This window comes from Coniophora puteana, assembly GCF_000271625.1.
Source record: "Coniophora puteana RWD-64-598 SS2 unplaced genomic scaffold CONPUscaffold_5, whole genome shotgun sequence".
Taxonomy (NCBI): Eukaryota; Fungi; Basidiomycota; class Agaricomycetes; order Boletales; family Coniophoraceae; genus Coniophora; species Coniophora puteana.
In genome coordinates this window covers 349,050-375,532 of record NW_006913057.1, presented here as the reverse complement: position 1 = coordinate 375,532, position 26,483 = coordinate 349,050, and the positions used below count along the sequence as shown (strand labels likewise).

Below are 26,483 nucleotides of genomic sequence, written 5' to 3'. Positions count from 1 at the left end.
GACAACTAATACATCTTGCAATTTAGTCGCCCATTACAGTCTCGTCGTCGTCGTCGCTGTCATCATCCCCATCTTCATCTGAGCCCGATTCCTCATCTTCCATCTCAGAACGCGATCTTTGGATAAGTTCCTGCACCTTCTGCCACCCCAGGTAATGCGGCATACCCTCCCGCGCACGCTCCTCGTCCATCGGCAGTGCGTCGCACAACATCCATGAGTGTATATCTTCAAGGCACGGAAAAACGGCAAGCAAAACTGCCGCGACCTTCTCGGGGTCTCCGATCCTCGAGTCCCCCACGGTGAGCTCGTAAGTAAAGTCGCGCTGGGCCGGTATCGGCGCGCGTCGCTCGGGTGGGGTATCGAGCTCGGGATCGACGGCGCTCAAGTCTTCGGCGTCGAAGACGATGCCGATCTCTTCCAGCTCGGGGCAGTGGGAGAGGAGCGAGAAGAAACCGAAGAATGTCACTTTTGAGCGCTGTTGCCAGCCGAATCTGGAGTTTAGGGAGAGGTCCTGGAGGTGCGGGAACGCCTTGGCGAGCTCGATGATGTCGTTGTCGCCGAGGTCCATCTTGCAGACCACATCTATTTTGAGTGTGTGCAAGTTTTTGAATCTGAATAGTGGCTTGAGGCTAGCGAGGGTGAGAAAATTGCCGCGTTGTCGGATAGAGTCGAGAGGCGGAGGCGAAATGAAAGTCTCCTTGTCGGTATATCCAACAGTCAGCTTCTTCAGAGAAATACCGCAGGTTTCGACGATGGCGTTGATGAGAGCCTCCGCGAGCGTCGCGGACTTGCTGTGCAGACAATGAATCCCCAGATCCGTGGGTGAGATAGCCGTCTCGCTGATAAACTCGGTGGCCTGATCCAGCTTGACTGAGCAGAAGTCCAGCGACGTGACACTCGAGAACGGGTTTTCCGGCATTCGATCCCGCAGCCTGCGGAACGACGTAGCTGGAGAAGCTGAAACAGACAGCTCTGTGAGTCTCGGAAAGCTCGCGATATGGATCCACGCGTCGTCGGTGATCTCCTCGCAACGCAAGCGCGTGATGTTCGTCCAACTGCACAGCGCGCGCGAGAACGTCTCCATCGCCTGGGGTATACGATTATATGACGACATTTCCATGTCTTTCATCCGGGGGCACATACGTGAAAGCGCGGCGATCTGCGCGCAGACGCGGTGGGGGTCGCCCTTGAGGCTGCAGTCCATGGTCACGAGGGACGATGGGAGCAGCAGGCGCATGGAAGGGAAGTCGTTAAGGTTCTTGTCCAGCCAGCGCAGATCCTTGAGGTTGGGGAGGAGAGGCATCATGCCATTCGGGACTACACTGAGGGCCCAAAACGTCTCGGAACTGAGTGGACGAGCTTGCCAGAGCGTGCGCACGCGAGGCGCATATTTGCGGATGATGGCCCAGTCAGCAGGTGTTAAGGGGCGATTTAGGATCTTCAAACCAAAGAAACGTTAGATCTGGGCAAGTCAGAAAGTATGTAAGAACGTACGGTGATCGAGTCTGGCGACCCGTTTTCCGAGAGATCAGGCTGCAAGTCAAATCCTTAGCCCTTTTTGACTGGTTTAGACACTGGGTCCGCTTACGTTCTCATCCTCATATTCATCGTCATCGTCATCCTTCTTATATATCCATGCATCCTTAGGAAGGGCACGGATAAGAGTATCGATGGTATAGAGGTGCTCCCAAAGAGTGTCCAATGCAGGATCCTGGAACGTGCGACATGTCTGGGCCAAAGAAACGAGCGTGGGCTCCCCCTGCATGCCGGAGTGCTTGACATCCCAGCATATGGCCCTCACAATCTCGACTATCTGTAGTGCGTGGTGCATCCCTGCGTGTCGTTGTTCGGAGCGTGCGATGCGGCAAGGAAGGCCGTAGATATAGCCTTAGCCAGAGAGACGAGTATTTTGGGTGATGGGGCGACGCGACGTGATGAATTGGTGACTGTGGATTGTGACATAACGCGTCCGTGACACTCTTCAGAGACTAAAGCCTTTCATGGCGTCAAGCTCGTTCTCAACGGAGGACGTGAATATGGGGGCGCTATTAAGCACCAAAGAGTGTACTCTACTTTAGTTATAGAAGTTCTTGGACTTTGCTCCTGCCTTCGGCTTTGTCGAAGCCTTACCCTTGGGCTTGTCCTCGCTCGTCACCTTCGCTGGGGCCTTGGCCTTGGCTTTACCCTTGCCTTTCGCACCAGCCTGCTGAATGAGCTTATCCCCGCTTATATCATCCTCATCCTTGCTCTTCTTCTCGTCATCCGAATCCGGAGGCACCTCGTCGTCGGCCTGTTCACCAATTCATAATCAGACCCACAAACCCAAACGAAAAGAAACGAAAGAACAAAAGAACGCACATCAAACGCCTCCTCCAGATCCGGAGCCGGCCCGCCAGGCAGCCTCTTCGGCACCTTGCCCAGGTCCGTCGCCTTGTGGAACGGAATCGGGTGTTCGCTGGAGTTGTACTTGCGCGTGAGCGCCGTCTTCGTTGCGAGCGGGATCTTCTTGAGCACGAGCTCGTCCTTTTGCTCGCCGACGCCGAGCTCGACGATCGTGTCCCAGTCTTCGCGCGAGACGAAATACTCGTCCATGCGCTCGATGACCTCGTCCACTGCGCTCTGTGGCCGCGAAAAAACGTCAGCCACATTTTATAGAGAAAAATAAAAACAGGAAGACGTACCGAGCCGTCGTCTATAAGTGGCTTGACGATGTGCGGGAAGAGCGCGGGGATGTAGCTCTGCCGTATCTCGGACTTGTCTCCAGAGACCTTGAGCCGCATGCGTACTTGAACGTCCGTCAACTGGCGGCTCAGCTTGCCCATCTTCGAGTTCTGGCCGAGATATCTGCCATCAAAATATTCAATCAGCAAGATGTGGAAACCCAATGGAGACGGCGGATACGCACTGCGGGAACGTAATGGGATTTTTCGAGCCGTACCCGCCGCCAGGCCCGTAGACGTGGTAAGCCGGACGCACTGTCGAACACACGGCATGTAGAGGCATGAGCGACCAGTGTTGTTCAGGTCTATGAAAGATGTCAATTACCTCGCAGACCAAGGGAAAAATCTGACCCTTACCCATGTATCAAGCTATCCACCAAATCCCCATCACTTATCGACGCCGCAGCTTTATCCATCAATTGCAGCTGCTTCAGCGCCTTCTCGGGACCCGCGAGATTCCGCACCCGCACGGGGTCGGTCTTCAGATAGTTCTCCTATACCGCCCGTGAGCAGACCACTCCAAATTTGCACGACCAGAGACAATGCTCGCACCTGAATAAACAGCGGCACGAACGAATGGTCATGGAAATACAACTCCATCTTGTCACCCAAAGTCTCGCGCGCAGTATTCGAGAACATGTACGGCCCCAGCATCTTGAACGTGACGTCGAACGGCGTCAGGATCGAGTACTTCTCGTTAATCTTCGCGCTGCAGAACGTTATATCCGACTGAATACGAAGGCAAAATAAGAGAATCAGGAGAGAAGACGCACAGGTTCTTCCCTTCGTCAAACGTCATCGCCGTATTCGAGAGTCGCCAGGTGCTCAGCATGTTCAGCACTTGTCGGATGTCGGATTGGGAACCTTGGACGAGCGCATCGACCACGTTAGGTGGAATCTGCATCTTCTCTCTGACGAAACACACGATTAGTCTCATCCAGAGGACACATACATGAGACACATACTTGTACGCAATGCTCATCATTCGCGACCGAATGGCAGTAGCGTCTGGCCTACATGTCATGTCAGCTTTCGTCACAGGGTAACCCACTAAACAGCCCACTTCCGGAAGGGCAAATTAAACGTCGTCGCAATGAGCGGTTTTAGCTTCTGCGCCCCTCGATCATTCGCAATGCAGATAATCGGTATCTGCGTGCAATGTCAGGCCACGCATCAAGTAGAGAAGAGAACAAGAGCAACGCACTCGCGACTTCTTAATCAGCGCGTTGAGCGCGCCCACACCACCCCGATCGCCCGCAGACATCCCGTCCACCTCGTCCATAATCAGGCACGACCGGTCCGTGATCGCCACGCCTGACGCGTTCGTCGCCTATAGCCCACTTTCTCAGCAACCATTCCCATACCCGCGAGGACACAAATAGTTGACGCACCTCAGGTCCGCCCATCCACCCATCCAACGACGTATTATTGATATTCAACCCGCTCTCGACCATGCGCTTGCTCCGCACGTCGCTCGCGTTCATCTCGATCGGCGTGAAACCCTCGAGGCGCGCGCACATGTGCGCACTCGTCGTCTTGCCGATTCCTGGTGGCCCTGTGATGAGCACGGCGCGGAAGATGTTCATCCCGTTTTTACCGGGCTTTTTGAAGCCAGATTTATAGGAGGATTTCCTGAAAATGAGGACGGTGAGCATGAAGACGAACACGGGAAGGTACGGCTTGGTGGACGAAGGGAAGGAGGGAACTTAGGAGAGAAGACGGGAGGAGGGGACATACCAGTCTTTGAGCCATTGCTGCAGCTTCTCGACTTGGCCTTTGTTGCCGCATATCTCTTTGAGGTTCTGCGGGGCGTACTTCGTTGTCCACAGGGCTGACGACATATCTATTGCCTTCGCACTAGGTACCATCCGAGTGAGTTATTAGCCATACCCTGACACCAGAAAAGATAAGGCGAGCGCACCTTCCCTTCGTATCCTTCGCCGCATGCCTCTCCCGCTTCTCTATCTCCTTCGCGGCCGCGCGAATCGCCTCCTTATCCTTCTCCCGCTTCTTCTTCGTCTTCTCGTCCAACTCATCGTCGTCCGGCACCCTCGTCCCAATCAGCTCTAGAAACTCATCCTCATTCAGCGTCTTGAGATTGTTCTTCGTGATCGCCGCGACCTTGCTCGGTCCCGCGTTGTCCCCCAGTACAACGAAAGACGTCTTCGACGACGGCTGGCCGGTGACGCGCCCGCCGTGTCGCTTGGCGAGGTCCTGTGCCTCGTCGCGGGAGAAAGAGGAGAGCTCGCCGGTAAAGACAAAGGTGAGGCCCAGGAGGGGTTCGTCGCACTGCGGATCGGGGACTTGTTTGCTCCCTGGAGCGGAAGGGCCGGCGAGCTTCGCGGCTTTGGCTTGGGCCCAGCTGGGAGGAGGAGCAAAGAGTCAACAGAATGTCGTGATAAAAAAGAGGAGGGAATGCTCACTTGAACTGCTTCGCAGGAGCGGGTGCGGGTGCTACCGAGCTCGACGCGCCGTTCGTATCCGCTTTCTTCTTCGGCGTCGAAATGGGAGTTTTTGCCTTTGGTGTGTCGTTACTGGGCTTCGCTTTGTTGGCAGTCTCCTTGGGCGTGGCCTTAGCCTTGCCCTTCGGCGCGATCTTCTTCTTCGGCGCATCCTCCGACTCGCCCTCCTCAAAATCATCATCGTCCTCAACATCATCCGAAACTACAAAGTCGTCGTCCTTCCTCTTCTTAGCCCTACCGTTCGAGGCAGTCGAGGCTCGCGGCTTGGCTGCGGGTCTGGACGGCGCGACAGCCGCTTTCTTCTTGGGCGGAGGGGAAGGCCGCTGGGGCTCATCGCTGTCTTCGTCTTCGTCGCTTGATATAACGACAGCTTTCTTGCGCTTGAGCGTGGGTGGAGGTTGGTTCCGAGGTTTGCGTGAGGAGGAGGGTTCGTCGTCACTATCTACCATGACGCGCTCGGACTTGGACTTGGGTGTCGGCTACAAAAACGCGTCATAACGGCATATCTCGAACGTGTTTGTAGCGACTCACCTGGGACTTTACGGGTGGCTTGCTCTTTACGGATGCACTGGAGCAAGAAGGATGAGATGACCAGGGGCAAGTGGTGTACTTGTGAACTCACGGAGTTGCCTGAGTATTGGAAGGCCTACGTAGTGAGAAAAAGTCATGTTAGGTCATACGACAATTCGAAGTATCGAATACCACTTACTTGCCCTCATCCTCGCCTTAACCCATATCCGTTAGCCCGCACGCCACGCCGCAAAGCATACATACACGCACTGATTTCTATAGGCTCAGCTTTATCCTTCCCAGTCTTCAACGTCGCCTATGGTATCGTCAACACCTTACGACTGGCAGGAAAGGAGAACGTCGCGTACCTTTGCGGTGACAGCGCTCGGCTTCGCAGCCCCTGCACCACCAAAGAACGAGCGGAGGTCCGCACCTTGAGGTTTCTTCTTTGGGCTCGCATTTTTCGGTGGCATCGTTCTGCGCTCGCCGGATGATATGGTGTCGATACGAGATGATGTGGTGTGAGCTATGTGGTGGCTGACGACAACGATGACTCTGAGCTCGTGGGGCGGAATCGCGGCGGAGGCACGCGCGCGTCACGGATTGTTACGGAGCGCGACGTGTGATGTCACGCGTTCGTTACTATTGTTGGCATTAACCCCTGTTTTCGTCACGTTCAGTCATTGAGGGAATCCTCGAACTATCTAGGGTAAGTTCATTCAAACGTCGGTTGTTGCAGTGGGAAGCGAGTTTATAGGGAATCATGTTTTATTAGATGGCAAAAGTATATGACATAGGTAATGCTTGAGAAATGCGGATGACAATGCGGATGCAAGTGTGTCTATGGTCTAAGGTCTAAAGCGTGATGAGGTTCTTGAAAGCAACTCGATAGCGATGTTCAAAGCGGTAAATTATTGACGTTGGGTTGATGAGAAGCGTCGACATCCAGTGCTTTTCTTAGGCTGTCTTCATGAGCACCTCGGCCGTCCAAACGTCGCCAGCGACGTTCCAGAGACCAGAGAGTAAAAGTGAATCATTGCGAAGGAGATGAGCGAGGCGGTTAGAGCCGCCAGCTTGAGTTACAGTCTATAGAGTTTTTAGCACATAATATACCATACCGCTAAACGTGTACGTACCTGTACATATGAAGAAACCATGTGCGCGACGAAGACAGCCAGCTGAGCGCGGGAGACCATTTGGCCAGGAGCGTGTTCAATCACGACCGTGTGTTCACAAGGAATATCAATCCACTGTAACGAAAGGGCTATTAGTCAAGAAAGTATCGCAAAAATATGCCGGCGAGTTTACCTTCAGAACGAGCTTGATATCCTTCGCATTCCCAACGTACAGCCCAAGAGAGTCAGTCGCAGCCTCGAGCGTAGACCCACCGTCCTTGATAAGCGTCAAAATCGGGACGCCGAGTCCACAGGCCGGCGCACCACGCGAGTCGAACGTGATAGGCCTAGCACTAGAATGGGAAGCGCCGCCGACCATATTCGAAACGGGCTCGAGCCCAGCATGAGAGTAAGCAGTAAAGGGCGGACACGTCGGGACATTTGCAGCGCGAGCGTAGTAGCCTGTTCCTTCGGAGATCGAGCAGCGCGTAGTGCGGGCACCAACGAGAGACGGGTGGATCGAGTTCATGTAGATGGACATATTGATATGTTCGAAGAGGGTTGTGGTGAGACAGAGATGAGGGAGGTGCGTCAGGAAGGAGGAAAGTAGAGTAGACGAGGGGAGGAGAAAACCTGGGATGCTGAAGATTTCTCGAACATACGCACCATTTTTTATACGAGAGGGTTTGTGGGCGTCGATAGACACGGTAATACGCATAATTAACCCAAGCGAGAAAGCCCAGGGCGAGGTCAAAGACGCCTCTCCCTAACGCCCTTCGCTTACCGTTTGCATAGATCCAGCGATTGGTGTCCTTCGTGGCGGCGACGCGCTAGACGGTGAGCTTTGTGGCGGCTAGACCGCCAGTACCTCCTACACGGACAACAGAAGACAGCTCCAGCCAAAAAGGAGAAGTTCGCCAAGCGCTTATACAGCATAAGCAACACTTGCATTGAGCCCCAGTGTCCATCGAGGCAAGAGTCGACCAGGCCCGCAGGGCAAATACCGAAAATCCCGGCCGCGGGACTTCTCACCTGGCGTCCATAGCGTCCCATACGCACAAATACAGGCAAATTACTCGCGAAAGCATTTAGCAGCGCCTCCAGGAACCGCTTCCGAACGACCCTTGGAGCAATGAGGCGTTCGACGATGAAAAGTGTCCAAATACAGCCTGCGATGTTCGATCAGGGTCGAGCTCCCAGAACAGAAAAACCCCAAGATTCGGACCAGACAACCATCCGAAGCCCCGAGGAGATGGAAGCCCGAGTCCAGAGCTTCTTAGACGTCAAGGTCTAAGCGCTAGACAAAAAGAGCATGAGGCGTCGGGCGGAAGGTCAGGGTCGAACGAAAAAAGGGTGGCCCAATGGACGCCCACAACTGATGTAAGCTTCGCTTACCCGCTTTTTGTCTTTTTGTCTAGGCTGGCCCTCTAGTCTTGGCATTTACCTGCGTAGAGTGCCTCACGCTTTAGATGTGTGCTAGTTCATATCCAAGTAAACAGCGTCGTGACTGCATGCGTCGCGAAACGAAAGGGCCTGAACTCGAGCGTGGATGTGATAGTTGGAGTTAAGCAAAAGCGCGCGTGCAAAGCGCGAGGGTCATTCAAACTCCGAAATGCTGCCAGCGCGATATAAAAACAATACCGAGCGCTTTTAACAAGCATTAATGGGGTAGTGGTAACCTGGGTCGTTGCCATCGACCCGCCGGGGGTTCGATTCCCCCTTAATGCAAAAGGATATTTTTTGTTGTTTCAATATCGGCTACCAGTATGCCTTCAAATGTCAAGGTATTTGTGTCTTACTTATGCAAGACAATCGACACCATTGTTAACGTTCTTGTTAGTTATCCACTTTAAGTGCCACATGAAGTGCACACGCTACCAAAAACACTGCCCGAGTGCCCCAGTCTTTCACCACCCTTACTTTGTGTGCTGACACTGTTGACCAAGTCAGCCCGCTCTGTACTCGTACTCGGGCATCCGAAAAATCCCAGAAGTGTCATCTATTTTAACGGCGTATCATCAGTATTTCTTCTTAGTGCAGAACCACGACGAGAACAAAACGCATGTGTTTCACCATCATCTACGCGCGCGCTAGCAGCCGAGAGCTAGTAAACATGGGATAACCAACGAGGTAGTGAGAAGAATCTCTCAACCCTACTTAATGTTTCGTCAGATTACGATCGAAGTGGGCATGTAAAATTCGGGTTCGGAAACAATTGACCACATATCATTCCTGTAGTTACATCGGTTCGGAAGCTAAAAGGTGGAGAAGAGGCCGTTAGTGACACATTATAACGTTCATCCGTGATCGGGTTCAAAGACTTGCGAAGCCATAGGTGCTAGCAAGGCACTGACAGTGCATGCAAATGACCGGCCGTAGGTCCTTATCTATGTCCAGAGAAGTGATGCGTCCGTTTTCATCATCATGTGCTCATCTTTGTCTCTAGAACTGTTGCATCTCCTACGGGCGATGAGATATGCTTGATTCATGGTTTCAATATTTTTGCGTCTGTAACTCATACTGACTACTGCAAATCTCAGCTAATAATGTGATGTATGCAACCCCATGACCCTTACTCCGGGAGCGTGGGGCGTGCATTTGCATCATTGTACATGTCTGGCCACTGTCGAGAGTAGAACTATATGAGTTTCGTCGCGTTTTCTCATTACAATACTTAGACGTTCCACTGCAAAGCCAATGTGAAACACGAGCACTTACGTCCCAGGGCTCGTACAGTAAGAACACTCACAGCAATCTCCTATCCGGGCTGTGAGCCGTGACATGAATCGTTTGTAAGTAGAAGCTCAAAGAAGACGACTCACGGTGAGTGAGCATCTACAAGTTGATGTCGGCTATCCCACACTCGTACATCAAAGCTTCACCGCCAGTGCACGGCGAGCATTTTCCAGACGCTAAGGCACTATCTCGGGATCATCGCACTGCACTAATGACAGCCACTCTGCACATGGTCGTGTCGCTGAGATTATTACCTTGCATAAACAGCACTTGATTCAAGGAACTACATCTTCCATATGGCTATGACCTGATCCGGGGGAGTTTGCCTGGTAGCTTTCGCAGATATTCCAGAAGTGATAAGAGTCAGCCGGCGGCACCCGTGCTGTTACAGTGTTTCAAATGCATGCGCGGCCATCACAAGTGCCCACATGCCGCTGGTAACTTATCATTGATGTCGGTGAGGTCGCGCTCACCTGGTGTAGCAATCTTCTTCAATTTGCGTAGGGAATTATGAGTTATAAATAAACCGTTCTGAGAAAATATGAGTACCTGTAAGGTTGTTTCATCGATGTTTGTACACAGATCATCAGAGATCCATTACAAACTGATGAGTTCAATCGCTGGCTTTCGATATAGGATGAGTCTTAATTTAGCTGGGCTTGCGCCACCCATGGAGAACTAAGGTCAGCACTGCGTTTGCCCTGAGTCTTATCATCGTCGGTGATGACAGCCAGCATTGAGGCTCCAACCAAACTTGAAGCCTGAATGTCTGAAATGCAGTGCTCTCGTTGTTTGGTCAATCATTTCTTATAAAGTCCCCGACGTTTTCTACATGTCAGCCCAGCTCCCATATCCCCACACACCTCTTTTCCCTATGTCATTGAACGCGTCTTGGGCACCAGTCAATGCCACCAGCTCTGAGCTATGGGGTCAGCGGGCACTGATAGATGGTATGATGATATCTAGTGTCGGTTATGGTAGGCGTCTTCAAACTGCTACAACTACTCAAATCGCTAACAACTCCACACAATTGAAAATCCACAGGCATTAACGTGACGCTGTTTTTCCAGTGCTTCAATATACTCGTGTCTCGGCATCGCAAGAGTCGCACAGACTGGTTCCATCTCGTCTACATTTGCCTCCTTTTTACGATGGCGACTTTGGGAAACGCCATCAATACAAAGTGGTGCGAGATGATGTTTGTCGACGACATCAACTTTCCAGGAGGGCCTGTAGCCTTTAACTCCGAAGAGAGTGGATACTTGATGAATCTCGTAGGCAACTGTGTATACATTATCAACTTATGGTTTCAAGACGGTCTTTTGGTACGTATGCCTGACTTATAGTTTACGACGCGAGACTGTTAACCTCTATGCAACAGCTTTACAGATTCTACATTATTTACCGGCGTAACATCTACATTACCGCACTCCCTGTGTTGACATTCCTAGTATCTATAGGTAAGTCCGATACCACGTTATTTTACCCAGAGTGCTGAATGCACCGATAGTACTCGGGTGTTTGTTGATGGCACTGATCGCTGACCCGACAAACAACTTCTATGCGGGTTTCGCATCTCACCTTGCCATCATCTATTGGTCTCTCTCCATTGCCTACAACGCTGTATTGACATTGGCGATCACTGGAAGGCTCATGTGCATGCGCTGGAAGATAAAGCGCCTGCTGAATTCTCGCGTTTACACGCCTTACGTTTCTGTCAGCGCAATGTTGATTGAAAGTGCGGCGTTGTACACGATCAACGGGTTAATTTTTGTGATTGGATTCGGACTCAATAGCAACCTGCAAAACCTCGTTATGGAACTGCTCGGGCAGACGCAGGTTAGTGTCCTGACACTGTAGGATATAAGTGCTTTGCTGACTTATTGAATGAATATTCCAGTCAATCGCCCCCTTGATGATCATATACCGCGTCCTAAAGGGGCAGGCGTGGACGAATGAAACATTGAAGACATTTGGATCTTCTGGGTCGACTACTCTTGGCACAGATATGCAGCTAGTCGCTCGCGGTTCCTCCATCAATCGGTCCAAAACTGAGATGAGTAGTAACACAGGAGATAGAGATTCGGTCAAGCATAACAATGGCACTCTATCCGTCAATATTTCTCAGCAGACCGTCATTGCTAGTGACGTCCAGGTTTGAAGTTATCGGCCAATAAAGAGCAGTGTCTAACCGTCATATAGAAATTGGTACTATTGTTCTGAATTATTTATTCGTTCTCTTGTAGTTGTTCTTCCTATTTTCTATTTTGTTTTAAGTTATGGTTTATGGCTTGGAGCTAGATATATGTGTACGAATATACCAGATCTATGTATAAGAGTTTCATATATGCGTGTCGCTACATTAAACGATTCCGGTACAAGTATAAATAGGAACATCCAATATATTGTGTTCCTCATAATAAGCATGAAGCAAGTGCTGATTTTGCACATTTTTCTTTCTCTCCAGCTCGTCTCATTTCTCCGAACCAATCCCGCCAATGATGGTAGTGACGTTTTATTATCCTCCGCGCGCTCGGTTATGGATAGCTACAAGGCTGTTGTGGTAGATGATAACATTGTAGCAAAGCACATAGCCGCACAAGGCGCCGAGGAGCATGGTAACTTCTGCAAACGGACTCCTCCGCCATTCCTAAGAGAGCAGCTGTGATAGTCTAAGTTCCGATCACATCCCCTGCTTCAAATTCCTTTAGTTGTTTGATGGAGTACGGATTATCAAACTATGTATGATAGCGAACTTCCAGGAACATTCCGTATCTATACTCAACGGTTGGGAGTTCCTACAAAACTTGAAGACATTAGTGATTGTGACCGCGTCTTCGCGCAGACCAAAAAGAGACGTAAACCCCCAGTGATCTTTGGGGTACTGGAACATAGATAAGATGTGTCCATACGCTGAACCACTACTAGGTTTGTTTGACCACCGATTCCCCTTCCATGGAACTATGCGGTAGACACCACGGCTAGGACCATCTTCAGGTACCCGTGCTTCATAAAGGATATTGCCGCCCGTGAAGTCGTATCAATAACTATGGAAGACTTCAAAATATGAATAATGCCCCAAATGAACAACTCATGCATAAGCAGAGTGCCCGCCCTTCTGTGTAATTCTGCGGTTTCTGACACTATCTCTCAGATCCGACCCATATTCAGATCGGCAGCCACTCAATCAGGGTGACTAGTACACGGCTCCCATTGGATTCCGGGGAACCGTGGTTGTGGCTCATTTAGTTCCCAACAAGGTACGCGAATTGTTGTTGAGAAACTCATTGTGCTCTGACTGCGCGGTGCTTATATTTTTAGAAAGAGCGGTCAGAAACGAGCTCGCTTATCATCCACGGCATTTACCGGTATTGCTGAAAGGGTTCCTGCGGGGATCACTACTGGCCAGGGTACGGGAGACACATCATCCTCTTTGACTAACCAAGCACGAACCGAATTTCAGGACAATGCTTCTGCGCTCTGCCGGATCATATGCACACGTCCAAAAGGCGGGTTCTGTACGGGCGTCATTTTGATATGTAATACCTACACAGAGAAGCGGAAAGCTCCGTCAGAAGTACACAACGAGATGGCGGAGAGCCACGCAATGTGGACAAGTGAAATGGTCTCCAAAAAGATCGGAAGGTTGATCGGAAATAAGAGCTATTTGAGCTTCGAAGGTGGAGAACACTACGGGCCACAAACTTTGGTGCACGTCCCGGATGGTCCGGGCGGCATATCCAAAGCATTCGTTTCCTGTTCATGACGGCCTACCGAAGGAGAGTCAAACAAATTCATACTCGTCTTAGGCACGCTACCCCAAGTTATATCCATTTCTGATAGTGAAGGCGCGCTTGTCCCTGTAATGCTACGTTGCCAATATATTAATCAGATGTTAGACTGGATGAACAAGCGGTTAGTGACTTCGATATTAATGGTTGGTATATCCTTCCTAAGGCCTTAAGATGTTATCGTGAACTTGATATTTGAGTTCCAGCAACGCGGTCTTAGGCAAAAATTATGGCGGTGAGCTTTGGTGCAACTTCCAACTAATGGAATCGCAAAAGCAACATAGTGAATATCATACAGCTAAGAGCATACAAAAGTTGAAGTAGAAAACACATCCCGATGTTGAAAAAAAAAACATATATTGAGATTGATTTACTTCTGACGGTTGTGGATGGCTGCAATAAAGGCTATTTGATTTGGTTCTATTCCGATATGATACAAAAACGAAAGTTTGGAAATACCGCTACTTAGTACATCGATAAGTTAAAAGTTGGATATGCATGTTAGTAGCTTTCAACAAGGCGGGTGGTAACATCCTCCTCAGATCCAGCTACCATGAAAGAAGACAAAAACTGCAGCGATGCACGTTAGCTCAGAAGGGAGCTTACAGCGAAAAAGGAAATACCTTGTTGACAGCAAGATACGCGTCGACCGACTTGCGGCCGATGGCATCGATGAGCTCGTCATCTGCTTCGAGCTTAGCAATCGCATCTTCCCAGCTCAGTGCCATGCGGTCGACGATGCCCAGCTCGGCCCGTTCCTTTTCGTTGAGCTGCCCCGGTGCCCTATCCACCGAGCAGTCACGCACGTGGAGGTCCGCTCCTTTGTTTACTCCCGTCAGACCCGCCCCGAGGACGGCGGAGAGCGCCAAATACGGATTTGCAAGGCCATCGATACACTTGACCTCAAAGTTGCGCGATGCGGGGAACGCGTAGTTACACAGCCGGACGGGAACTTCCTTGTTATCGATGCCCCATGACACCCAGGTGCCCCCGCTCCAGATGCCATCAACGACGCGCGAGTACGACGCAGGCTGGGGGAGGGTAAACGCAGTCACAGCCGGAAGATGGTTCAGTAATCCGGCGAGGAAAGAAGACTCGAGTGCGTTGAGGTGAGGTGAGGTAGACGAAATCGGCTGAGTGGCGCCGGGTTTATGCACGGAGAGGTGAGCGTGGCATGCAGTACCACCTGGAGCAACGTAAGCGTCCTAATGACGGTGCAAGAACGCTACGGCTCACAGTTATCGGAGTAAACACGTGGGGCGAAGGTTGCACGCAGCTCGTGCTTGCTTGCGGCATTGTAGATGATCTGACGCGTTTGGATGAGGGCATCGGCAGCCTCGAGCGGAGGCAAAGGTCCTGTGACAACTTCGTACTGCGAATTGGAGGTGATAAATGTGAGCATAAGTCGACCTTGTTGCGGACGTACCTGACCAGGGCCACCTTCGGAATGGTAAATTAGGAGCTCGATGCCAGATGCGCGGATCTGCTTCGCAATTTCGTCTAAGACCTTCTGTCCAGCTGTACCAGCGTTGAAGGAGCTCGCATACGACCAGGCGCCGTCGCTCACTGCTTTAACGGGCTTGGTAGACTCGAGGAGGGTGAATTCAGACTCGAACCCGACGAGAAACTCAACTCCAAGCTTCTCCTCGGCTTTCCTGTGCCGCGCCCAATCAGCCGTGTACGAACGATTTCCAAATGCGGACGTACTTAGTGATGTTGCTCAGCACGGTCCGTGGGCAGTACGGCACCTCGATGCTGAGACTACCGTCAACCTTGACTGGTACTCGTTCCTGGAAAAAACCGTGAACGACAGCCTGGCCTGGAGCGAATGGTAACGGGCGCAGTGTGCTGAGGTCCATTGCGAGCAACTGTTCGCCGACAGGGTAGTGGCCAGGGGGGAGGAAGTTGACTATGGCAAGGGGCGTCCCGCTAACCATCGTCACACCGGGGCGCTCCGTCTTGAGGAGTTTCTTGAAGTGAGCGATGGCGACCACGCGGCAGCGGGTCGTATTGGCAATATCAGTCCACTGGATGCGGACATACTCGATGGCTAGGCCGTCGAGCTGTTCGAGGGTGAGGGTACCCGGGGAGACGCTTTGGGGTGTGTAGACAATACTCATTGGGGGAGTTGAAGATTTGGAACGAAGGTAGGAGGGGATGGTGTTGCGGATGACTGAAAGAATCAACATTTAAGACTTCAGCGTTTCCTGTGTTAGGAGTGCCTGATATACGCGACTCTGAGGTATGAGAACCTATAGGGTAGGGTAGTGTTCCGGGAGATATGATTCTGTCTCGAAGAAACACACGCCCTGGGAAATTTGTAGCACATGCTGATTGTGAACGAAGCTGAGAAGGTTCAGAACGCGGCTGGATTTGATCTACTGGAAATACGTCTCCAACGAAGCGTAGCCGAATTTTGACACAATGTCAGGTACGTGCATGTGGCAGTGCAGTCTTAAATAATCTCTTGCATCTCGTCATGCGGGTCACTTTCACCATCTTTGTGGCTGAGGGCAGGATATAAATAATGGAAGCAAACGGCGATCAAATCTTCCTTGCGCGTGTCCGCGTGTTGGCGCACACTGAGTAAGTAATACAACCCGTAGTAGCTTATCTCGGGAGTCTTCAAATCTAACAATAGACCTGCAGCGACAATCACTTGGCACGCGCCTCCTTTGGACGTCATTTCTATCCAGATCAGAGCTTGAAACATCGATTCAAGCTGAAGTCTGGGTGTTCAACCTCCCCGCCTACTTTTCTGATTCTGATGTACATGAGGAAGTCAGGTCCCAGGTACAGATCGTTTGAGCCAACGCCTAGGACGTGTGGGACTTATACGTACACGCTCTGTAGGTGCTGGAAGGTCCCCAAACCGAGACTTTTGGATGGTAAGCTGAAAATTTCTCCTTTGTGAACGGTGATTCGGAGATAAGATAGCTGAAGTCACACCTGGAGAACAAGGGGCCATAATTGGTAGCCCATCGGATTCAAACACTCTTCATTAACGGAGTCGCGCACCAAAAACAGTGCAGACGCAAACATCTTGACTGTGATGCACTGGGTACTTGAGTAGAACTAAAGTAGGTAAGACTACATGGTGAGACGAGGGAGTATGTCCGTGCCCTTGTGCCATCCCAGAGTGTCAACTCTGCGTTGAGCGTGAAGAGAGAAGGAAAGAAGGACCACATTCAACCATAGAACGCCAACTACGACCCAAGCGATTGCAATAGTACACCTGGACTTGTACACCTCACGATGGTGTGGTAAATCACTATTCTCTTCTTCATCTTTGTCGTTGACACTGACTTGCATATATCCATGCTGATGGTCCATCTGCAGCCATCCGTTAGCTTATTCAATCCCTATGGGCAGATTAATGTGTTTGACCTACATCAAACACAGTTTTTATGAGTCTCGAGTACCACTTTGTGTTTTTGGAGGTGCGGTACCAAGGCTGACCTACGGCGGCAGATGGTGACAAGTCTAGCCGTACCTGCACAATACATAAAGCTTCGAATCAAACAAGCACGGGCCGCGACCAGTCCAAAACGATCATATGCCTAGAGGTATCCCGGACCCAAGTCTGATGCGAGCATGTTTGCAAGTCATCAACACAAAAGCGAGATCCGGTAGCGGCCTTTTAGCTAAATACGGTCTACGGAAGAATTCTGGCTCAAGATCACGGAACTTTCCCTTGCTCATAGTCGCTGCATCAGGATTCTCGTGCAAACCATGCGTGCCCAAGATTCTATTTCTTGCCACTTTTCTTCACCGGATATTTGAACCCCCTACTACATACCATCAATTACTCTTAGATATTCTCTCCTCACCGTAGCCCAAACCAATGTCGGACCTATGGCCCCAGTCTCGTTCACTCACGATACTTGGGACAGGTGCAATAGCTGCACTGACCTTCGTAAATGTGGTTAACGTCTTTTCCTGTTTTTCCGAGTTGAGGACGACTTTCGGCGCGGAGTACGGATACGAAGGTAGCTCCTCAGATCTCAGAACCCATAGGGAGACACATATACTGAGCTTTACAACAGAGCATCTCCGTGACAATAGACTCTATGAGCTTCCACTCACTCTCCGGCACGTTGCCTATGAGTTCGAGGGAATCAATTCAGAGTACGGACTCGAATCAGTATTTCAATGGCAATCGCTCGTGCCAGATAGAACCGCTGGTTTTGTTCATCTTGGAGAAGATAATTTTCCATTCGCCGTCTCGATGTACCATTCCCTTCATTGCCTCGACACAGTCCGTCGCGCTATCTTGGAGGCAGACACGTACACTTGCACCAACGGCTCTCGCGACAAACTCGACATGGCAATGAAACACTCCAAGCACTGTTTCGATTATATTGCTCAGCTCTTACTCTGCACGGCTGACTCAACCCTAGAGCCTATTGTGGATGATGGTCTCGAGCAGAATCCCTCGGCCGTTCCCGCGTGGGCGTTAGCGGGTGTTGGGGTTACTCATAGATGTTGTGACTGGAACCAAGTCCGCCGATTCGTTGAAAGCAACCGTGACGAAAAAAAGATATTTCCGCCTACTGATTAAATGTATGAAAGCGTGTATTTAGCTTCTTGCCTACCGTATTAGGAATGTCACCACTGGTACCGACTACTCAACATCAAATTAGCTTATATACTGCATCGTAGTCGGAATATGCACACCAGATCCTTGGCACTCAAGTTTCCCTCACTCGACGGCGGTGCGGTTTTGCCTCAGATACAATGACTTTTCGCGCTGCCTTGTTTGCTCTATCTTCATCCTTTTTTGTTCTCACATGCGTCAATATGCTGGCCCTTCAGGGTGCCTATCTCTCCGTGTCACACAAGCGTAAGTCCCATATGAGTCGCTTCTTGCTGTAATGTACCGTGGTAACGTGTTATAGCGTCCAATATGATAATGCCCGAGATCAAGTTCAAGATCTGGAGAGACGACGGAAAACAAGAGTATGGGCTGTACTCCGACTCCGGGTGGGATAGTCTCGTATCCGCTCGAGAAAGGTTTATTGTGACAAACTCCAGCTTACAAGTATATCAAATCTCGCTGTATCATCAACATCAGTGCCTCAACACCCTACGGCAGTCCCTTATCGCCGCCAGTGAAGGGTGTTCTCCGCCTAACCGACCGCTGGTTGAAACTTGCCTGAACTATCTACGTCAGGCGATCCAGTGCAATGCAGATATTGGGTTGGAGCCGGGTAGTGGGGTCATTCCGCTGAACGGGAAAGAGATAGTGGGTGCATCAGGAACAGGGCTACCTCGCGTCTGCAAAGATTGTGAACAGCTGTGGGAATGGGTAGAGTCAAATCAGTCAGAAGTAAACTAATGTATACACTCCGCGGAACATACCAGTACTATGGCACCGTCAACCAAGCTATGTTTACTACAGGCACTGGTACCTTATGTTTCAAGAAGTTGACAGTAGTCTCCAGGCTCCGCGTGCATAGCCAAGGACGGAAAGTTATAAGAAGTTGAAACTTGCACACGTCGATATCGTCAACTTCACTCCCTCCAAACTCATGCGGGCTACACTCATCAAAGTTGTCTTCATGGCGATGGCAATGTTTGCATATGGGCTACCCACAGGTAATGCTTCCTATATGGCACCCTCAAAACTCTAGCTAATGCCATTATTCAGACAGCCGTCTTGACAGAGTAGGAGGTACTATAATTTCAACTTGACTAAATACGTTCGGGAGTTCTAGTCGCTGACGAATCATTAGGCGTGAAACCAAAGCGTGGATGTGGCGATTTGACTGAAAACTGTATTCTCTTTGGATTGAACAAAGAAGATCCGGATGCGGCCTATGCCCATTGAGAATGTTTAGATATCCGCGTATAAATGATCAATAGCCACTTGCTATATAGTACTTCTTCGTCCAAAATCAAGGCATTAACTCATTCTCGTTCGTTTCCTAGACGAATTGGCAGGTTTCAAGTCAGAATCTTTCATCGATGTTTGCCGGTGACGTTCTCTCCGCTGCTCAACACTGGTCGAAGTACAGTAAACGCATGAGATCCGCGTTTGAAATACTTAGCTGTGATAAAAAGTACCCATGTTGTGAGCTCAGACTCATAACGCCGCTTTCAACCGGCTATAAACGGTTCAACGTCAAAGCTCCGCGGCATCCGTGCGCCACCCTCTGTATCGAGTGCTTGTGCATTCTTCCCTTACATGTTTACTCCGAGTTCGCAGGGGTAGTTCCTTCGAACCTCCAGACCTCACAACATTCCTTACATGCCTTTCCGGGTTTACATGCTATATTTTCCTTGTCAGCACGGGTGTAGTGACGCGCCGATAGGTAGCACTCCGCTTCATCAGCACCTCATGACAGGAATGAACCATTTTCGGCGGCGTAGAGCAAAGATCGAGTCCTGTGAGACAAGTTCCTCGCTGATGATATAGAAGCGAGATACGCCTTTCTTATCTTCACTCTTAAACCCGCACATGGGAGCACAAGTTACGAGTGGGATATCGGATGGTTATGGTATCAGGAACACTGGGAACTTAGAACGTTCAGTGATAGCGGCGATCACACTTCAAATCCTGGCCAGACATATCTATCGTTACAGACGAAGGGCAGAAGCTACCTGCCAGCGGAACTGATGAGTTGGAGCTGTACCGTGGGTAGTCGACGGAACAGATCAGCAAGAGAATTATTTAGGAAGTGTATTGGCAGTTCCGTACTGTGGCGTGGTTGATTAAACACGGTGAACTTAGTATACTTGATCACGAGCGCTAAGTATTATATCTTTTCTCACTGGTGTAATGTAACAACAATTCTTCCCACATGCTTGGCTCCATACGAGTTTAATTTTCCCGCGTTGTCTGTAGTTATCAACTCAAAATGTAGTCGATTACCGGGATCGGGTTCATCAAATTAGGACAGATGAGATTTGAAGGTTGCTCCCAAAGTGTTTATGACTTATAAGCCTCTGCACTAAGCGCGGCCTTATAGCAGAGTGTCTGGCACGTCTGGCATGTCCTCGGCGCCCCTCATAAACCAAGTCTCCTTATTTTGCAAAATCCGTCGCACATGTTGACGTCTTTACCGTTTAAAATCCAAGGAATCGACCGATCCTTGGCTATTTCTGAAAATTTCCATGATGAAAGATCTACCCTACGTTTACCTTGACGAGCTGATTATTCAGTCGACCGTGTAACTTTCTGTTCCCTTGCTTACGCACTTGAAGCGGGTTCGAGATATTTTGAGCTGTAAAAATACACCCATATGCTGATAGCTTTGGTGCTTAGCGGGGACCAACTCGGAAAAGACCGCTGATTTCTTGTATTGCCTCAGCGCCAATGGGTGCGAGAGCTTGATAGTAATATACAAGAGCTGGGGCTCATCAAGATCATTGATCATGCCCGCTCATGTACGAATGCACACCTTCGCATATACCCTATCCAAAATCTCTGCCAATCATGTGAAAACAAAATGTGATCTTTGCGTCTGGCTGGGTCAGGTGCATTGCTCTGCATCACAATTAATGCCCAGTGGAAACATGCTGTGCTCAGATGGGTGGGAATCCGGGCGGATTGGTGAATCGAAGCATATCCCGTGGTGCTTCTTTGATGCACTGATACACACCAATGCGAACCGATGGCTGGAGTGTTCACCGATTTTTTGGTGCCAATTCATGACGCCCATTGGCTCGGATCCGGGCACGTCGGTTCATATCGGTGCACGCATTCACGAATACGTGAACTCAATTTAAATAACTAATTGCCATAATTGAATACGACTCAATCTGGTTTATTCCATCCATGGCGAAAATTCCAAAGCAGCTTGATATTATGTATTAAAGGCTACTAAATATAAATACTGGCTATCTTTACAAATAATAAGCAGTGGTATTAGCTGGATACGCCCGATCGCGAGCCTGTTGATGAAATCAATTATGATGTGCGATGATAGAGGTAGCGAGTACGTACCACATAGAGGACAAGCTTTGTGCAGTCGTTGAGCAAAGATAAGGTAAACTGTATTGCAGGAATCGGCTCACCTGAATGCCCGATCCCTTCCTACTCGTGAACTCGACGATCAGAAGTAATCTCGAGTGATGCAAATTAGAGGGGCTGACCGGTGTAGTGAACGTGGAAGAGTCATGTTGTGGCAACCAGTAGAATGTTGTAGTGCACGTAACCAAGTGCGTACAGGTGGCGTTCGGGGTGGGGAAGAGAGTGGTGGTGGTAAGAGGAAGGGAGAGCGAAGTACGCGTCCTCGCGCAAGGCTGTAACAAGCGGGGATCAAAACTACAGAGTTTCCGGACTGTTTTCAGAGAAGCTTGTTACGACAAGCAACAGCTACTTTGAAAATACGCGTCTACTGGAATGTAGTTTTACGAGGGCATTGCAACTGTCTATTCAGTGGACAAACGCAGAATGATATCACATATAAATTCACTGTCCGAGCCAATCAGGACTCTTACACGATGATTTATGTCGATTTCAGGACATATAAAGACTTAGCATTTCACAAAGCAAACACGGCAATACTTCCTTTCCCCCGGACCGCCTCTGGGAATATTCCATCCATGAAAAAGACGATCGATGAAGCAACACCGGGAAGTTCGGGCCCGTATCTAGTTGCCTGACTGCCATATGCGCCGAACCCCTTGGTATTATGATCGCGTCAAGGTCACATGCACTGGCTTTCACCAATGTGCCCATCTTTTATTGATGAGAAATCAAAGATGTGCCCTACTATGCTCCAATTCACCAATCCGCCCGGATTCCCACCGATTCGAGCACAGCACGTTTCCACTGGGATTAATGGCCTATCTAGTAATGTGCGATGGTCCGGCATGACTTCTTCTACGTTGGCATCCTCTTACTATACTGAGAATTTCAAACAACTAGGGCCAATGACTTCCGCTCATCACTTCATTCAACGCCTTTAGCTTGATTAACACATTTGTAACCTATCATTCCAGATGGGGCGAGGAAAAGACATCGCCGCCGCCGAACGTGATTTATTCATACGGCTTCTTCCGGTCCTCAGGCGTCAGGCGTCAGGCTTTCAGGCCTCAGCCAAAGATATAAAAACCAGCAAGAATGAGGTACAACAAACATCATCCCTAGCTGCATTTCGAGCTTGAACCATCAACATGCGCATAGCTGTCTTTGTATTCGCCTTCATCACCATCGCTACGTCTGCATATGGTGCGCCTATAGGTATGGTTGCCCCTTGAACTCTGTAATGCAGCTCAGCTCACGCCTTTTCAAACGTAGAAGCAGATTTGAAAGGTATTTTCACACATCATATGTGGTCGTGATTTCTCATTTCCCTGCAGGTTCAAACCTCGACCAGAATGGAATTGATACGGCTTGTCCCTCCAGTACCTGCATTACGTTCTCTTACAACGCCGCAAGCCCCGACGAGATTTATGCCATCTAGATCAAATGTCTCGGTATATCAATACATACAAGATGGAGTCGAATTTCAAGCAAATAGTATCACATTCTCACTGTGTAGACACTTAACAGCTTGTGGTTTCATTGGATTTGGCGTGTGGTTTACCTACGGAGGTCATAAATCGAGCTTTGAAATGCGCAGAAAGTAAATACAGAGAAACCATATGATTTTTGTCATTTGTCTTGTGCATACTACATGAGTAAAGATCGCATCAAGACTCCCACATGCAGTATGTCCATGACACGTTTACGCCGAGGACAGGCTTTCGAATAGTCAAGAACATGCAAGTTCGTAATTATTCCCAATCAATCGGTTGGTGTTCAGTTCTCCCACTTCGGTGGTCTACCCTTCATACCTTTCAAACTCGTACGAACACATGTCGTAGCCCCCACCGGCTTTGATGCTAGTACAGCTACTAGATGTTCCGACCTGCTTCATGACACTGCCCACCTGCAGCTGGCCATAGAAGAGTCGAGTGCATGTGCAGCAAAGCTCTAAGTTTGAGGTCCTGAGAATCGCCACCAGGACCTTGCTCCTGAACCAAGATCTGCTCACTTCCTGTGGTGGGTAACCACCTTCAGAATACAAGGTACAAGTTACGACGATAAAATAAGTTGCTGGCGCACGGAATTGTCAGTACGCTGCGGATAAACAATGAGAGTTTAAGGTGTAGACCCGACCTTACATATAGTCCCATCGACCTAGCCGGTCATTTTCTCCAATTCATAATCGTGACCATGCGCAAGCATCGCATGTTGAAACTTGACGGCAGGTCATGGTTGCCGCCACTCTCAGCACGATCGCTGTCATCGAGGAAAGAACCTGAAGGCAGTGAGAGGAGTGCATTGTCAGACTTCATCGGGCCAAGTAATAGGCTAATTGTACTGTACGTAAAACACCATCGTAACAAGAGAAAAGCAAACAGCTTTTAGAGAGAAGAACGAACATGCACATCTTCGTACACATTACGACGTCCGCACCATAATTTACTACCACACTTTAAGAAGCACGCCCGCAGACCTCACCGCGCATACGGATGATACCCATGCCCTCTCTGCGCCGTCCTCTGTGGGCCCACACCTGGCCCACCCGGTCCTCCATGTCCACCCTGCGCGCCTCTCGGCCCCCTAGGAACATTCGGACCCGGCCCACCGCCCTGCGGCCCCGTCGGCGGCGTCCCTCTCCCCATGCCCCCTCCACCCCGTCCCATGCCACCACCGCCGCCGCCCATACCTCCTCCCATCCCACCCATCCCACCTCCCATACCAGGCATGCCGCCCATCCCACCAGGCATTCCGCCCATCCCGCCCATCCCGCCCGCACCAGGCATCCCGGCACCACCCATCATCCCCATCCCGCCCGCACCCGCGCTCGCCATCTGGAACATGCGCGTGTACAAAGCCGCGAGCGCCTGCGGATCGAACGGCGTGTTGCCCTGTGCACCTCCACCCGCGCCCATCGCGCCCATCGCGCCTGCGCCCGCAGCGCCCATGTTGGCCATGGGCCCAGCAGCACCGGCACCGCGGCCGAAGCCACCGGCAGCGCCAGCAGCAGCGGTGGGGTTTGTGCCGTAAGCGCCGCCAGCGTTGCCACCAGTGGGTGTGGTGCCGCCAGTGCCGTCGCCGCCGTAGTTATCGCGCTGATAGCGGGGCTGCGCGAGCTTCACGTCGATCTGCGCGCATCCGGTGTCACCACCCACAACCCAGCAAAGATAGACCAAAAGCGGAACGCACCAGCTTCCCGTCAATCTCCAACTTCCCAAACCCAAGGAACGGCTGCACATCCGTATCCTCGAACGAAATGAACCCGAACCCCTTGGAGCGCCCCGTCTCGCGGTCGAGCATGACCGTCGAGTCGATGACTTTCCCGAACTGCGAGAAGAACTCGCGCATCGACTCGGACGTGACGCTGCCAGGCAGCCCGCCAATGAACAGCTTCGTCGCGCGCTGGTGCTCCTGCCGCGGAATTGCGCGCTTGGGGTCGATCTGCCGTCGCGTGGCGTGGCATAGCACGGGGAGGCGTAGCACGGCACAGCATCGCCGAGGTAAAATGAGCAGAAGACACGCTTAGCAAGCAGACCAGCGACAAAAAGCAGGCACGACGCACGATTTTGCCATCCAAAAAGTGCTCGCGGACCATAACAGCGTTCACGCTCGCGGGATCGTCGAACGTGAGGAACGCAAAGCAGCGCGAGCGCCCCGCAGCGTCGCGCATGATCGTGCACGCGTCTACCTTACCGAACTGGGTGAAGTAGTCCCGGAGCGAGTCTATAAAGCGGGGGAAAACAAAAAGGGTGGCATGGGGAGGGAAGGACTATTTAGCGATACAAGCGCGTACGACGACGACCTAAGGTGTACGGTACCATCTGTTGTATCCCAGTTGAGACCGCCTATGAACATCTTGCTATAGATAGCGCATCGGATCCGAGCGTACGGCGGAGATTGTTTGGGTTTGGATTTGAGGGTCGGAGATTAGAGAGTGATGGCGATCACGTAGACGGTGCGAGGTTCACGGGGGACGAGACGGGACAGGGACGCGACGTGATATAGAAAGAGAGCAGAGATGGTATTAGTTTCTGTAGAGACATCTGGTTTGACAGACAGCAAGCAAAGGAGAGACGACGTGGACGCTACGGCGCTCTTGGGAGCGGTGCTAGCCTAGCCTAGCCTAGAAGGTGTTACGACGCTGATACGTGGTGGTAGGAACTAGCATACTCCTACTTGATAGGGTAGCTGAGTAGTGCTAGGCGACGACGACGACCGACTACAGCAGACGCATCCCGTTCCACATAGCCACAGGACCACGCGTCAGGCCGACCAGGGCGTCGGGCCCCGAGAGGCGAAGGCATCATTGCACGCGATCCACCAAGCAGCAAGGGCACGAGTATCCACCTGGAGTCAGCAAAGGGGGGGCGGAAACGAGTGGCTTACCCTTCGTCTTTCATCTCCGAGGGTCGCACGCTGCGTTCGGGCATGCGCTGGCGGTTGTAGCCATTGGCGAGATCGCTCCCGTCGTCCTCCTGCTGATACGTCGGTATGCTCTGCGGCTGTGACGAGTACGTCGGGATCTCCTGGTACTGCTGGAAGTCACCGTTTGTATCGGCACCCTGGTCATGCATGTACTGGTCTTGCGGCTGGTGTTGCTGTTGCGGTTGAGAGGTGAATGAGGGGATGGGCGCGGGTGCAGGAGACTGCTGCTTAATGGGTGCCGACGCGGGAACGGCACTCGCGATGGGTTTTGGTGAGGGCTCAGGAAGATGTTCTGCGGATGTTGAGTCTTCTTCTTTTACGTAGTCTTGTGAGTCCTGGGCCGGGGCTACATCCGTTTCGTCGTTGCCGTAAAGGTCTGTATCAACACTCGTGAGCACAGCCAAGATCAGACCCAGAATACTAAGTGCGCACCGCCATAGAGATCAGCGTCGAGTTCGGAGGCCATGTTAACGTGAGAGGGGCAGAGGGAGAGGACGAGAGGACGAGGGAAGGAGACGAAAAAAGCGCGTGGCGGCGGGAGGGTGCTCAGCTGGGGTGTGGGTGCGTATGATGTCAGCAGATCCCACGCCTTCCCACACGGACGGCAAGGGCCGAGGGACGGAACGGATGACAGGGCCGGCTCGGACTCGGACTCGGAGCAGCCCATCGATGCCCGGCACCAGCGAAATTTGTAAAATTGCAAAAGAATGGGATTCGCTGCTCATCGTTCAAGACGACGCCCACGTCCT

At 51.0% G+C, this 26,483-nt stretch overlaps 10 protein-coding genes and 1 non-coding gene across 11 annotated transcripts; 5 read left to right on the top strand and 6 right to left on the bottom strand.

The window, feature by feature from the left end:
• Positions 1 to 22: 22 nt before the first annotated feature.
• CONPUDRAFT_164544 (uncharacterized protein) lies at positions 23 to 1,831 on the bottom strand (the record flags this gene model as incomplete). The annotated part of the gene is made up of 3 exons (XM_007769460.1): positions 23 to 1,438; positions 1,495 to 1,533; positions 1,589 to 1,831. The coding sequence occupies 3 exons, from the start codon at positions 1,829 to 1,831 to the stop codon at positions 23 to 25; spliced, it is 1,698 nt and encodes a 565-aa protein (XP_007767650.1).
• Positions 1,832 to 2,017: 186 nt separating this feature from the next.
• CONPUDRAFT_102491 (DNA replication factor C, large subunit) lies at positions 2,018 to 6,219 on the bottom strand. Its single transcript, XM_007769459.1, has 19 exons — positions 6,061 to 6,219; positions 5,963 to 6,008; positions 5,892 to 5,907; positions 5,805 to 5,828; positions 5,714 to 5,750; positions 5,144 to 5,661; positions 4,642 to 5,082; positions 4,458 to 4,577; positions 4,112 to 4,352; positions 3,925 to 4,050; positions 3,784 to 3,869; positions 3,686 to 3,733; positions 3,494 to 3,631; positions 3,273 to 3,429; positions 3,078 to 3,214; positions 2,906 to 3,025; positions 2,682 to 2,844; positions 2,359 to 2,619; positions 2,018 to 2,290 (listed from the first exon to the last, which is right to left on the bottom strand). The coding sequence occupies exons 1-19, from the start codon at positions 6,163 to 6,165 to the stop codon at positions 2,075 to 2,077; spliced, it is 3,000 nt and encodes a 999-aa protein (XP_007767649.1). The 5' UTR covers positions 6,166 to 6,219; the 3' UTR covers positions 2,018 to 2,074.
• Positions 6,220 to 6,649: 430 nt separating this feature from the next.
• Positions 6,650 to 7,348, bottom strand: CONPUDRAFT_152669 (uncharacterized protein; the record flags this gene model as incomplete). Its single annotated transcript, XM_007769458.1, has 3 exons — positions 6,650 to 6,778; positions 6,829 to 6,942; positions 7,001 to 7,348. 3 exons carry the CDS (start codon positions 7,346 to 7,348, stop codon positions 6,650 to 6,652), a joined length of 591 nt encoding a protein of 196 aa, XP_007767648.1.
• Positions 7,349 to 8,464: 1,116 nt separating this feature from the next.
• Positions 8,465 to 8,535, top strand: CONPUDRAFT_t55. Its single transcript has one exon. It is a non-coding gene; the product is annotated as a tRNA-Gly (tRNA).
• A 1,882-nt stretch (positions 8,536 to 10,417) lies between these two features.
• On the top strand, positions 10,418 to 11,704 carry CONPUDRAFT_152668 (uncharacterized protein; the record flags this gene model as incomplete). Its single annotated transcript, XM_007769457.1, has 5 exons — positions 10,418 to 10,520; positions 10,588 to 10,868; positions 10,925 to 11,003; positions 11,054 to 11,382; positions 11,444 to 11,704. The coding sequence occupies 5 exons, from the start codon at positions 10,418 to 10,420 to the stop codon at positions 11,702 to 11,704; spliced, it is 1,053 nt and encodes a 350-aa protein (XP_007767647.1).
• Positions 11,705 to 11,968: 264 nt separating this feature from the next.
• CONPUDRAFT_72161 (uncharacterized protein) lies at positions 11,969 to 13,309 on the top strand (the record flags this gene model as incomplete). The annotated part of the gene is made up of 4 exons (XM_007769273.1): positions 11,969 to 12,161; positions 12,744 to 12,803; positions 12,865 to 12,953; positions 13,007 to 13,309. 4 exons carry the CDS (start codon positions 11,969 to 11,971, stop codon positions 13,307 to 13,309), a joined length of 645 nt encoding a protein of 214 aa, XP_007767463.1.
• Positions 13,310 to 13,727: 418 nt separating this feature from the next.
• Positions 13,728 to 15,464, bottom strand: CONPUDRAFT_122260 (glutamine synthetase guanido kinase). The gene is made up of 5 exons (XM_007769456.1): positions 15,042 to 15,464; positions 14,761 to 14,989; positions 14,571 to 14,706; positions 13,958 to 14,520; positions 13,728 to 13,904 (listed from the first exon to the last, which is right to left on the bottom strand). The coding sequence occupies exons 1-5, from the start codon at positions 15,452 to 15,454 to the stop codon at positions 13,836 to 13,838; spliced, it is 1,410 nt and encodes a 469-aa protein (XP_007767646.1). The 5' UTR covers positions 15,455 to 15,464; the 3' UTR covers positions 13,728 to 13,835.
• A 1,945-nt stretch (positions 15,465 to 17,409) lies between these two features.
• On the top strand, positions 17,410 to 17,853 carry CONPUDRAFT_16973 (uncharacterized protein; the record flags this gene model as incomplete). Its single annotated transcript, XM_007769087.1, has 1 exon — positions 17,410 to 17,853. A coding segment is annotated over one exon (444 nt), but the record flags the coding sequence as incomplete, so codon positions are not given.
• A 218-nt stretch (positions 17,854 to 18,071) lies between these two features.
• CONPUDRAFT_72158 (uncharacterized protein) lies at positions 18,072 to 19,164 on the top strand (the record flags this gene model as incomplete). Its single annotated transcript, XM_007769272.1, has 4 exons — positions 18,072 to 18,177; positions 18,233 to 18,663; positions 18,794 to 18,932; positions 19,052 to 19,164. The coding sequence occupies 4 exons, from the start codon at positions 18,072 to 18,074 to the stop codon at positions 19,162 to 19,164; spliced, it is 789 nt and encodes a 262-aa protein (XP_007767462.1).
• A 5,289-nt stretch (positions 19,165 to 24,453) lies between these two features.
• Positions 24,454 to 25,167, bottom strand: CONPUDRAFT_54122 (uncharacterized protein; the record flags this gene model as incomplete). The annotated part of the gene is made up of 3 exons (XM_007769174.1): positions 24,454 to 24,750; positions 24,872 to 25,032; positions 25,128 to 25,167. Coding segments are annotated over 3 exons (498 nt in total), but the record flags the coding sequence as incomplete, so codon positions are not given.
• Positions 25,168 to 25,169: 2 nt separating this feature from the next.
• Positions 25,170 to 26,217, bottom strand: CONPUDRAFT_81499 (uncharacterized protein). Its single transcript, XM_007769333.1, has 2 exons — positions 26,167 to 26,217; positions 25,170 to 26,110 (listed from the first exon to the last, which is right to left on the bottom strand). Exons 1-2 carry the CDS (start codon positions 26,198 to 26,200, stop codon positions 25,692 to 25,694), a joined length of 453 nt encoding a protein of 150 aa, XP_007767523.1. The 5' UTR covers positions 26,201 to 26,217; the 3' UTR covers positions 25,170 to 25,691.
• Between the last annotated feature and the right edge of the window lie 266 nt (positions 26,218 to 26,483).

Excerpts from the sequence above, each read along its gene's own strand:
- CONPUDRAFT_102491 (XM_007769459.1), bottom strand. The coding sequence starts at position 6,165 with ATGCCACCGAAAAATGCGAGCCCAAAGAAGAAACCTCAAGGTGCGGAC. Across the intron at positions 3,026-3,077 it reads GTGGATAGCTTGATACATGG|ACCTGAACAACACTGGTCGC; the intron begins GTAAGGGTCAGA and ends CATCTTTCATAG. Across the intron at positions 2,845-2,905 it reads AATCCCATTACGTTCCCGCA|ATATCTCGGCCAGAACTCGA; the intron begins GTGCGTATCCGC and ends TTTTGATGGCAG.
- CONPUDRAFT_81499 (XM_007769333.1), bottom strand. The coding sequence starts at position 26,200 with ATGGCCTCCGAACTCGACGCTGATCTCTATGGCG. Across the intron at positions 26,111-26,166 it reads CGACGCTGATCTCTATGGCG|ACCTTTACGGCAACGACGAA; the intron begins GTGCGCACTTAG and ends GTGTTGATACAG.
- CONPUDRAFT_122260 (XM_007769456.1), bottom strand. The coding sequence starts at position 15,454 with ATGAGTATTGTCTACACACCCCAAAGCGTCTCCCCGGGTACCCTCACC. Across the intron at positions 14,707-14,760 it reads CCGAAGGTGGCCCTGGTCAG|TACGAAGTTGTCACAGGACC; the intron begins GTACGTCCGCAA and ends TCCAATTCGCAG. Across the intron at positions 13,905-13,957 it reads CGTATCTTGCTGTCAACAAG|TTTTTGTCTTCTTTCATGGT; the intron begins GTATTTCCTTTT and ends GCATCGCTGCAG.